This window comes from Dufourea novaeangliae, unplaced genomic scaffold (assembly GCF_001272555.1).
Source record: "Dufourea novaeangliae isolate 0120121106 unplaced genomic scaffold, ASM127255v1 scaffold16, whole genome shotgun sequence".
In the NCBI taxonomy this organism is placed as follows: Eukaryota; Metazoa; Arthropoda; class Insecta; order Hymenoptera; family Halictidae; genus Dufourea; species Dufourea novaeangliae.
Window position 1 is genome coordinate 138,796 of NW_015373891.1, and position 11,857 is coordinate 150,652.

General features: G+C 39.0%; 3 protein-coding genes across 3 annotated transcripts; all 3 read left to right on the forward strand.

Annotated features, from left to right (window-relative positions):
* The first annotated feature begins 886 nt into the window (after nt 1–886).
* On the forward strand, nt 887–3,823 carry LOC107187498 (odorant receptor 4-like). The gene is made up of 5 exons (XM_015575619.1): nt 887–1,692; nt 3,051–3,150; nt 3,360–3,461; nt 3,546–3,701; nt 3,770–3,823. Exons 1-5 carry the CDS (start codon nt 887–889, stop codon nt 3,821–3,823), a joined length of 1,218 nt encoding a protein of 405 aa, XP_015431105.1.
* A 1,388-nt stretch (nt 3,824–5,211) lies between these two features.
* On the forward strand, nt 5,212–7,229 carry LOC107187508 (odorant receptor 82a-like). The gene is made up of 5 exons (XM_015575630.1): nt 5,212–6,008; nt 6,096–6,195; nt 6,623–6,733; nt 6,952–7,107; nt 7,179–7,229. Exons 1-5 carry the CDS (start codon nt 5,212–5,214, stop codon nt 7,227–7,229), a joined length of 1,215 nt encoding a protein of 404 aa, XP_015431116.1.
* A 1,054-nt stretch (nt 7,230–8,283) lies between these two features.
* Nucleotides 8,284–11,297, forward strand: LOC107187519. Its single transcript, XM_015575641.1, is given in 6 exon segments — nt 8,284–8,826; nt 8,829–9,007; nt 9,835–9,934; nt 10,840–10,950; nt 11,018–11,173; nt 11,247–11,297. Coding segments are annotated over 6 exon segments (1,140 nt in total).
* The last annotated feature ends 560 nt before the right edge of the window (nt 11,298–11,857 follow it).

Consider the following 11,857-nt stretch of genomic DNA (forward strand, 5'->3'; position numbering starts at 1 on the left):
ACAATAATCAGACGCGTTAGCCAAGTCCCAGTCTATTGCCTGTGTATTCAACAAACATTCAAATTCAATTATCTCGAAAACAAGACACTACGCAAAAAAATTTGTTTTATTTTGTCGACTTATTTTTACATGTAGAATCCCTATCCGATCTATTCTACGAGGATTTTGGAGACACCCTGCTTCCTTTCACGTGAACAATAATTTTAAGAAATCTGCGCCACGCGAACTCACAATACTAGTGAACTCGGAACATCTATCACGGAAAGAAACATCCGAAATTTACGCGTACCGCAGAACAAAAATCAAATCCTCACAACTTTTATTTTCCTGCATAAATGTCGTTCAGTTTCGATCATATTTGACAATTTCAATTTTGAACGCTAACTTAATTACCAATTAAACGTACCTAAATATTAGAGAGAAATTCTGGCGAAACGAGGCAGAAAGACAAGGAAAGAGAGTTCAGGTGGTCGCTGACTGTCGTCAGACTAACCACGAGTGGAACACTCACCGCCGTGTCGGTCACCAATGACCGACACAGAACTTTCCTTTCACACCCGTGTCAGTAACCGATGACCGTCATCTAATAAAAATTCGAATATCACATGAAACAATCGACATGAACGAATAGTTAGTCGAAATAGGCCCCACGATGAACCTGATAGAAGCAAAAAATCCCACTTTCCCGGTCCTTCGACAAAAAACCTGTCTCGCTATACTTCGTCAACAACCATCGTATCGATCAGCTTTGAACAGCTGCATCATTAATATCGTGGGGAACAGCCGAATAAAAAAGCCGTAGCGCACGCGCCAACTTCTACTTGAATCCACACCGCATCGGTGAAATCGCATCGCATATTGAGCAAACGTCCTCCGCGTAACGATCATGGAAAAGGGTTCTCACGTGAAAATGGTGAACAACGTTCATCACGCCGAGGATTACGACTACAGTATCCAGGTGAATCGTTGGATCTTGCAGCCGATCGGGGTCTGGCCGAGTATCAACAAGTTGAGCAAAGCCAAATGGTTCCTTTCGTTTCTGCTGAATCTTGCGTGCCATGCGGTGATCATGTTCACGGTTGCGCCATGCCTGATGTTCATTCTGTTCGAGGACGAAAGTATTCACATGAGAATGAAAGCGATCGGCCCTATGAGCGCCATGCTAATGGGCGAGCTTAATTACTGGAGTCTGTCTCTGAAGACCAAAGACATACTACGATGCTTCGATTACTTGGACACCGACTGGAAGATGGTCGGACGACCGCAGGACCGTCGGGTGATGCTGAAGAACGCGAAGGTCGGCCGTATGGTCGTAACCGTTGCCGCGTTTGCCCTGAACATCGGCGTGTTCTCGCACAGTTTAATGGCAGGATTCAAAAAGATGGAGTTCAACATTGGTAACGATACTTACGCAATGCTACGTCTGCCTTGTCCGTGTTACTCGAAACTGATAGACGCCAGGTACAGTCCAATCAACGAAATCGTCTTCTTCGTGCAAGTTTTATCCGGGTTGATCGTCAACTTGGTCACGGTCGGGGCTTACGGTTTCGCCGCAGTGTTCGCTATGCACGTCTGCGGTCAGCTGAGTATCGCTATGTCGTATCTGGACGAATTGGTGGAGCCGAATATGGATCAACCGAACGCGCAGGAGAAACTGGGGGATATCGTGGACATTCATTTACGAGCGTTAAAGTATTGTTCTTATCCTTTTCGTTCGTTACGGTCGATGATTGCTGCAGGGTACGTAATGTGAAGTAGGAACGGCCGAGTATTTAATATTAGGTGTACCGATATATAATTTACTATGTTCTCCTAAATTTGATATTCATTTTCCAAGAAATCAGAAGTCTTTGCTACTCCCATAATATGCATCCTCGTTCGCGATCATATTCCGTCATTTCTACGAAAAAAAAAAAAAGGGAATGGTGTAGGTTTTGCACTGAAATTGTATTACAATTTTATTGGAACAATATGATGTATCACTTATTTTGTACTCCTAGTAATTCAATACGTTCACGTTATTTTGAAGCCAGATTTAGACTAGGAGTCAAAGGTACGGTCAGATCTCGATCATTCTGAATATAGACTACGTATATCTCTCTCACTAAACTACGTGTGAGCGATGAAGACCGCTGTCAGATTTGACAAGATCTGACCGTACCGTGAACGTCCGTGTTCACGGGACAGTAAAAGTCGCGACTTTCGTTGCCGTGACACTATACGAGAACCGACGACAGCGTAACATTTCTGTGAAGCTGTTTTCACACAATTTATTGGTTTTCATGGTTGAATTCAGTGTAAAGACCGACATAAAATTACGTAATTTCAAAATTTTATCTGGAAAATTACTGGTAGTTGATTCTCACCCCAATGCCCTTCCTTAAACTATTTTAAACATGACGTCATATGAAGTCATGGTAAACGTGTTTAGACCAAAATTGTATGTTCACAGTAAAGAATTTTTTACTTTAATGACAAGGAGATTGCATTGTACTGTGGTCGATAAGAAAGATTAGTTAATTTATCACTTCTCTAACACAACGGTAATAAACATAGTATAATAATGAATTTCAGTAACATAATGTACAGAATTCCAGAGATTTCAATGCGTGGTAGCATTATCTTCTCCTATTTGAACGGTTTTCTAAATTATACAGACCAGGTTTTTCCTACGTTTATTACATCTTAGATGGTTTTTTACTAACTTGACATAAATACTTAATAACTTTTGTGCGACTTTAACCAAATTGCCATTCTTGTGTAAGTATTCGATCAGTTGCAAAACAGCGTTGAAACTACCTACTTCGCCAGCGCATTCTGTGTATGTTCATGTTTCGACTGCAATGATATGAATCCTCGTTCGCGACCATATTCCGTCCTTTATACAAACAAAAGTGGTAGAGTAGGCGGTTCACCATAGATAGTGGAAGAGTTCCCACTTCACTAACGCACCCTATGTATTAATAATTTCTTTTTAACCGAATGCGTTCAGCTGTTGCACAATACGTAAATGGAACCGTTCATCTCATTTATGAGTATGTTAATTTCAGTTTTGTGTCGCATATAGAGGACGTTATGCACCTAACATGTCTCATTGAGTTAACGGGATGCACGCTGAACATGTGCATGCTTGAATACTATATGATTACGGTACGTTCAATGTTCTCGAATATCAGTAAAATTAAATTATTCGCTGTCAATTATTAAAATAATTTTTCGAGTAAGAAATCGAATCTAACATTTAAGTATGTCAAGAAAGTATTCTTACATTAATTAAGTAATTGAAGTACCTAGGAATCTGTGCTTTCTAGCAACCTTTCTATCATTTTTTTTGTTTATAATGTACTTTCACTTTCTAGGAAAGCTCAAAGGAAAACGCAGTCGCTTACGGCGTTATATACCTATCCATGACATTTAATGTTTTCATATTTTGTTATATTGGCGAGAAGATTTCGGAACAGGTAATGGATAATTAATACAATAGTTGCCTAGTTGATCGTTTAGAATGATTTAAACACTGAAAAACATGGTGTCTTACACAATAGGGCGAAATGGTGGGAGAAAAAGCGTATATGACAGAGTGGTATCGTTTACCTTACAAAACTGCCTCCGGATTAATCCTTGTAATATTGAGGTCGAGTACGGTTACGAAAATCACAGCCGGAAAAGTATTGCCAATGTCAATTGCAACGTTTGCTTCTGTAAGTATCATAAAAATGTCGCAAATCCATTACCCCAAGTCGTTCAATCTGCAACGCCTTCTTTTCAGGTTGTTAAAACGTCTTTCGTGTATTTCAACATGATCCGCACAGTTACGATGTGAATTAGGCTGTATAGCTTAAAAATAACATTGTTCCGTATGAATTTAGAGATCCGTACAAATGTCATAAGAAATAAATTCACGTTATTATATTAGAAATTAATTTGTCGGTAACATTTTCCATGTTTGTAAAGCAACGTCTCTTATTCTCAAGAGGGTATACCATCCTGAGGCGTCTAAATATAGGTAATATTTTGGAATTTCTGTCGTAGGTAATTACTAGATGAAAACATTCAAGTTTTCGGAGGATATAAATCTAGCTTTAGGCTTAATTCTTCGATTTTTAAAAATTAAAATTTTACAAAATGGAGGAGTTATTCCCTATTCTGAAAGCTGTTCTGCTGGAAAATCGATTGCTGGCCGCTATCGTCGGCAAGGACTAAAACGTCTGATATAGAAAGAGCTTATTGATTTATAATTAAGAATGTATTATCTACAATGCAGCGTAGGATTTTTCAACAATTATAGTAATTACAGAAATAACCCGAGGTAACCAGAAAAAACCGCTTTTTTACAAAAAATTGTCAACTTTAAACGTTTCTGAAATTTTAAATGGAGATATTAAAAAAATTCTGCGTTCAATTGCTCGTAATATCTTCTTATTCATAAATGAATCATTTCTTTATTTCGGACTTTCTAATCCCTGTCGGCGCTGACGGCTAACAATCGATGTTCTAGCAAAAGAGGTTTCGGAATTACTGAATAACTCTGCCATTTTGTAACATTTTTACTTTCAACAAATTAGAGGATAAGGCTAAAAGTTACATTTACATCTTCTGAAAACTTCAAACTTTTCATATTACTAATTATACCTATGAAAAAAAATTCCCATTTGTTAGACGCCTCAAGGTGGTGTACCCGTTTAATAAAATTTGTATATAAATCTGAAAAATTCTCGTTCGAACACTTTCGATATTAACTCCATCATATAATCACATAATGAAATATAAAAATACTAAAAAAAAAAAAAGCGAATCCAGAATATGGACCCACTGATCGATGTATGAGGATATTCCTTTGTGACCCACCTTTATTTCTAGCTACACATTCTATAACCACAAACGATATCATAATTCATATACGATCACTCACGGTAAAATCCAACAAATGCAAGATCATCGCGTTCCGAACCATACGTCACACATGTTCAGCCATAGGATTAAACTATGAATTGACAGCAGTCGATGGACTACCCTCTACGGCAACACGTGAACCGTGCAACGTAATTGCGTTCACCGCCGTAAACAAAGTTATACTCTCCAGACGAATCGATCACCAATAGGCTCGAAATCTGCGCAAGCGTTCTCAGCATGATACCCCGTAAACCGACGACTCGCAATTGCAACCTTGCGCTGCTTTAGTAGTTTACTCGACTTCGATGAGCGACCACGATGGCAAGCGAGTCCGTGACGTTCGAGGCTGACAACCTGAACGATTACAGTCTGCAGCTGAGTCGTTGGTACCTGTTGCCGATAGGAGCATGGCCTTCGTCGTCCTCCGCGTCCAGGCTCGAACGAATCGTATCTGTCACCTTGATCGTACTTTCTTACTCTCTGATAATGTTCACCGTGGTCCCCAGTTTCCTGAGCATCATTCTGGAGGACGAGACTGTTCGACTGAAGCTAAAGCTGCTAGGGCCTCTGGGCCACTGGTTCGTCGGCGGGATCAATTACACCACGTTGCTGATGCGGAGCAAAGAGATACGCCACTGTATCGAGCACATGGGAACAGACTGGCGTATCATAACCAGAACGAAGGATCAACAGATCATGATGAAGAACGCCAAGTTCGGTCGCTACGTCTCAGCCTTCTGTGCTGCTTGCATGCAGGGTGGCGTTCTATCCTATTGCGTGGTCAGCGCGCTGACTATGCGGGTCGTGCAAGTTGGTAACGAGACCAGAACCGTACATGTGCTACCCTGTTCGGTATACAAGAAACTGTTGAACGTCGACAACAGCCCCATGAACGAGATCGTCCTCGTCTCGCAGTTTCTCTCCGCTTTTATTGTCAATTCGAGCGCTGTTGGTGCGTTCAGTCTGGCTGCTGTGTTCGCGGCTCACGCGTGTGGCCAATTGGACGTTCTGATGATATGGATCACCGAGTTTGTGAACGATTCGAGACGGCAACGCAAGAACGCCTGCTTGAATAAGATCGGAGTGCTTGTAGAACATCATCTACGTGTCTTGAGGTAGGATTGTGTTCATCTATATAGTACCTATTCTTTTTTCGAGATTTCGTGTTTTCGCGTGATAATCCTGTTGCATGTTGATTGCAGTTTCATATCGCGTATCGAGGACGTGATGACACGGATATGCTTCATGGAAATGTTCAAGTGTACGCTGGACATATGCATGCTTGGCTATTACATTCTTACGGTAGGTACGTGGGAGACTTGATGGAATGCGTTACACGCTAAATTCATTTTGTGTGATCATGACTTGCGTCCGGGAATTTTGTTGAATCTCTTCGGGGTGTGGGTAAAAATGTTTGTGATCAGTTTTACTATGAATAGAATAGTTTTGTTTAACCCTCATAGTACGGACTTTTTAACGTTCCTAGTGACAGTGGTGTCTGGGCCCGTGAAAACGTTATGCTTCCTTCTTTTTAAACATACTTTCTAACGCGATGATTAAAAAAAAACCTGCTCCGTTTACATAACTAAATATGAACAATAAAGATAAGTTAGATAAGGTTGACCCGGTCAACGTCCTCCAAGGTTTAAGTACTGTTGGTCGGAGAGATACAATGTAAAATTTTGGGATATTGTGACGATAAAAATGGTGAAAATGTTTGTTCTTCTAGGAATGGTCCGACAAAGATGTTCGAAACTTGACCACGTATTTTGTTATACTGATGTCTATGTGTTTCAATATTTTTACGGTGTGCTATATCGGTGAAATCTTATCAGAGCAGGTAACAGAGAAATGTTTCTATGGGTCGTTATTAAACTACGGATTTTATGCATTTATAATAAAAATTAATAATGACAACACATTTTTCTTGGATTCCAATTTCCGTAAAGTAGTCCATAGAAATGTGTAGGTATATATGCATAAACATCCGCAGTCGGTTCATTGTAAACAAATCCGCTGGCATTTATGACCGAGACTTACCAAGTAAATTCTTAACAGTGCATAAAAGTTGGCGAGGTAGTTTACATGTCGAATTGGTACCATTTGCCTGACAAACTCGTTCTTGATCTGGTACTAATCATCACGAGATCGAGCGTGGTGGTCAAAATCACTGCCGGCAAGTTAATTCGTATGTCCATTTACACGTTTGGCGATGTAAGTATGTATTATCGTCTGCGAGAACTCGTCAAATTTCGTCATATGCACGAGAATACATGTAATTGCAGGTGATGAAGACTTCTTTCGCGTATTTGAATCTGCTACGCCAAACAACATGATAAAAGTACATTCGAGCAACGATTATAGTATATGTAAATTTGTAGATATTTTTGCAGGATTAATATACCGTCGAAAAGGGAACAAAGATTGAAAAAATTGTCAGAAATGATATTCACCTTATGCATAGTTCCTAACTGGTGGGTCAATCAACAAGATGGCGATCCTTCGTTGGAAATTATGTCTAGAGACGAAACTATGATAAATCTTCTGCAAGTATGTTGTTGCTTTGGAAACATAAAGAATTTGAAACATGTGTTAGGTAGACGTTCTATTGAACAGAGCTCGATTATAGTGTCTGTTTAGTACTTGTTGTTTTTACTTATTATACGCACGAATGAAGACATATCAAAAACGATTTGTACATGGCCAGGATCATTAACTAATTTAATGCTTCATGACTTACACGTGTTACCGCAATTCCATCGTGGTGAAAATTATAAGTAAATATGTTTCATTGCGCATAATAGAATTTTTTATAGAATTTTATTATAATCTTTCAAATCCATAACAATTATTAGACCATTCGCAGCTATCGAACATTTTCCAATACTAAATAATCATCTGGTGATATTGGTATTCTGTAACTCTTCCACAACCAATAAAATAATTATACCACTATACGATAACAGTTTTGTTATTGTATCAAATAATAAAGTAACAGAAAATTCTCAAGGAAATGTAATTTAATCATTAGAAGTCAGCCAAGAGTTTCGTGTTACAGTAATCGAAAAGACAAACTCTTTCAAACCAATTATACGTTTCATAATATACCTACACAGGTATCATTCATCACTCGCGCAAAACCTTTCCGCCAGTGCAACCGCGTCTCACAGACACATCCGACACAGGTGTGCATGACCAACGACCGTAGGAAACATAATTGCATACACCACTGCAACAAGTTGCACCGACCAGGCGAATCGATCAGCAAACAGTCGGAACCGTTCAGGAAATCTGCGCACGCGTTGAACTGCCTTGTTCGCCGGACTCGTGTCTGTTCCTCTACAAAACACGCGAGGTCAGTAGCTTGTTGTGCTTCGATGAGCGACCACGATGCTCGGCGAAGCGACGATGATCGAGAGAGATCTCGGGGATCCGAGCGATTACAGTCTCCAGTTGAATCGTTGGTACTTGAAGCCTATTGGCGCCTGGCCTACGTTACCCTCCACTTCTAGGCTCGAACGTATCGTGGCGATCGTTTTGATCCTCCTTTGTTACTGTTCCATATCGTTCACTGTGGTCCCGTGTATGTTGCACATCCTCCTAGAGGACGAGGATATCCGTATGAAACTGAGAGCGGCTGGTCCGCTTAGCCATTGGTTCGCTGGCGGCATCAATTACACCACGTTGCTGATGCGCAGCAACGAGATACGTCATTGCGTGGAGCATCTCCAAACCGATTGGAGACTAGTGACCCGTGTGAAAGACCGACAGGTGATGCTAAAGAACGCGAAGAACGGTCGTTACGTCGCAGTTTGTTGCGCCGCGTTCATGCAGGCCGGCGTTCTGTCCTATTGCGCGGTGACTGCGTGGTCCACGCGGATCGTGGAGAACGGAAACAGGACCGGGATCGTGCACGTGTTGCCCTGCGCGTTTTACAAACAAGCGTGGTCGGAATCTTCAGTCTGGCCGCCGTCTTCACGGCACACGCGTGCGGCCAGTTGAACGTTCTAATGGCATGGATCACCGAGCTGGTGAACGAATCCAGAGGACGTAACGCGAGGATCTATTTAAACGAGATAGGAGTAGTCGTGGAACACCATCTGAGGGTGTTAAGGTAACGTTATGTTTGTTGCAGTTAATTCGTATTTTAACCCTTGTGTGGGCAACCAAAATATCTACGGTTATTGCGCAGCAATCGGAACACTCCTATTCTGACAGATTAGGTAAACATAGATAATTTTACCTTCATACTTTTCCGAAACTCTTAGTTTTCCCTTCCTACAATATACCAAGTACTGTTTTATACAAGAACCTAAAGGATTGTGAAAGGAAATTTAGAAATGGGTACCTAGGTACCCGGATACCTACACAAGGATTTATGTTATGCATTATCATTTGTCTTCGGCTAATTGGAGTATCGAGTAATTGAAGTGAATGTGTATTGAGAGAAGACTAGAGATAGGTGGATTCTGTGGAATTAACGGGGAGAAGATATGTAGCATTTTAAAGGACGCATCAGCTGAATGCAATTTGATTCTTTTATGTCTTATTTTTTCTAGATATCAAAGTGACCTTGAGTTATTTCAAGGTCAATGCATTTTTTTTTAATGCCACGTTATGTTATATGTCGATGAATTCGTCTCTCCAGAGGCAACAACGTGGTATTACAAAAACAGACGCCTTGACCTTAAAAACGCAAGGACACCATGATATCTGAAAAAAAAATATAAAAACATCAAATTATATCCACCCAATGCGTTCTCTAAAATGTTACATAATTCATTAAACTGTTTTTTGAATCTATCCTCCTGGTCATTTTAGATACTAGTTTTCATTGGCTCACTCTGTATGTAATGTAATGGTGTATTTACTTGAGAAAAATGGTATTCATATATGACGAAGATTCCTTATTATTGTTTATAATTAGTATATTACTTGCAGTTTCATATCGCGTATCGAGGACGTGATGACTCGGATATGTTTCTTGGAATTGGTTCGCTGTAGCTTCGGCATATGTATGCTTGGCTATTACATTCTTACGGTACGTTTACAATGTTATACGTCCATGTTATTGTTTTTTCGATTAATACCCACTAAATTAACATGTTTGTCCTCTGGTTCTCATTAAAATTACACGTACTTACATCATCTTTTCTGATAATAAAATATTCAATTATTTACTATTTATGTATACAATTTTTGTCCCTAATGATAACCATGTGTATGAACTTTCTTTCTAATGGCAGCTGCTACTAACAACTTGACGATGGATGTATTAATCATAAACAATATGATGATGGATATATTGATGTAAATTTAAGCTATGAAAACTGTACATACACCGGAAATTTTTTCTGCCAAATATTCACATATTCTTTGTATGAAAATATTTCGAACGAAGCTTTTAATTTCGCCGAAAAAGTTATACCACCAATACCATTAGTAGATTATTAGAAAAAAGCTCATTTAAAAGAAGTTTGTCACGTTATTTCACCAGATACTGTACGGACGCCGTAAACGTCGCGACTGCTCTTACCACGCATTGAAATCACCCACACGGAGACCGTGCGTATCATGTGCACGACTGCACTATAACAAAACAATGAAACATTTAATACATAAAATTTCTCTTTTTATACTCGATGAAAACTATTTAACAATTTTCTAACTGTACTATCATCAAAATAGCAATTGACAATTAAGTACGCCTAGTTAGAAAAAATTTTCCGATTATTTTGAAATATAATTTCCTGCTTTAAATTAATCATAATATATTTGTGTAATACTAAGCTAAAAATTATTTACAATTCAGTATGTTCTAGTAGGAGGAGAAACTCTTATAGAATAATCTGATATAAATAATTTTTAACGTTTAATGCTGTACCAAAATATGTAAAAAAAAAAAGAATGTACGAACATTTCTTTCTTTCGCTGTGTTTCTCTTAGGAATGGAGCGATCACAATTTTCAGAATCTGACCACATATTTCATGATAATGGGTTCTATGACGTTCAACGTGTTTATAGTCTGTTATATCGGTGAATTGCTAACGGAACAGGTAACGGATGCAGGTAGATGCAACAGACAAATGGGAGTTCGAGATTCACCGACTAAATTCTTAACAGTGCAAGAAAGTTGGTGAAGTCATATACATGACAGAATGGTATTGTTTACCTCACAAATGCGTTCTTGACCTGACAATGATTATTGCAAGGTCGAGCTTGCTGATTAAGATCACCGCCGCCAAGATGATCCACATGTCCGTTTCCACATTCGGCGATGTAAGTATGCTTTATCGTTTACACGAACGAAAGTTCGTCAATCTGTATTCACTCCATGAGAATGTCATTCCAGGTAATGAAAACTACCTTCGCGTACTTAAATTTACTGCATCAAATGGTGTGACTTGCGTACTGTGGTTTCAAATATTGAACGAGATTGAGAATAAATCTTTGTAGAACCTGAAATAGAACGTGTATTAACGGAATCATTTGTAAAATATAATATTTCAATCACAGGTGGACACATAATATCATATTTTTATTTTTTCATTTTATTTTTCATAGAAATGAGGTAGTACGCATCGCTGTATAAACTTCTTTTCATTTTTGCATATCCAACTCACCCATCGAATTGAATCCACAGATTGCGAAGCCAAATTTACGTGTAAAACGGTGTTTATATTCGTGTTTAATCAAACCATTCAGAATGTCACGGCGCTTCTGTAAAATCAACTAAAGTATCAAAATATGTTACCAACTTCTGTGTGTAGCACATATGATATTAAGTCACCCTATAAAAATGAAAAAAGATGAAGAAAGTAACGCTGAACAACAACGTCATACCTCATGTGACACAAATCGTTTCAAAAGATTTTCAATTATTCCTAGTCATTATCACATAATTCGTCCGTTGCATCATTCTTTTTACTATCAGTAAAGACTCTTACAATGTCAAAATGAAAT

Coding starts and splice junctions, on each gene's coding strand:
- LOC107187498 (XM_015575619.1), top strand. CDS start 887: ATGGAAAAGGGTTCTCACGTGAAAATGGTGAACAACGTTCATCACGCC. Junction 3,462..3,545: donor GCGAGAAGATTTCGGAACAG/GTAATGGATAAT, acceptor CTTACACAATAG/GGCGAAATGGTGGGAGAAAA. Junction 3,702..3,769: donor CAATTGCAACGTTTGCTTCT/GTAAGTATCATA, acceptor CCTTCTTTTCAG/GTTGTTAAAACGTCTTTCGT.
- LOC107187508 (XM_015575630.1), top strand. CDS start 5,212: ATGGCAAGCGAGTCCGTGACGTTCGAGGCTGACAACCTGAACGATTAC. Junction 6,009..6,095: donor CATCATCTACGTGTCTTGAG/GTAGGATTGTGT, acceptor TGTTGATTGCAG/TTTCATATCGCGTATCGAGG. Junction 6,734..6,951: donor GTGAAATCTTATCAGAGCAG/GTAACAGAGAAA, acceptor AATTCTTAACAG/TGCATAAAAGTTGGCGAGGT.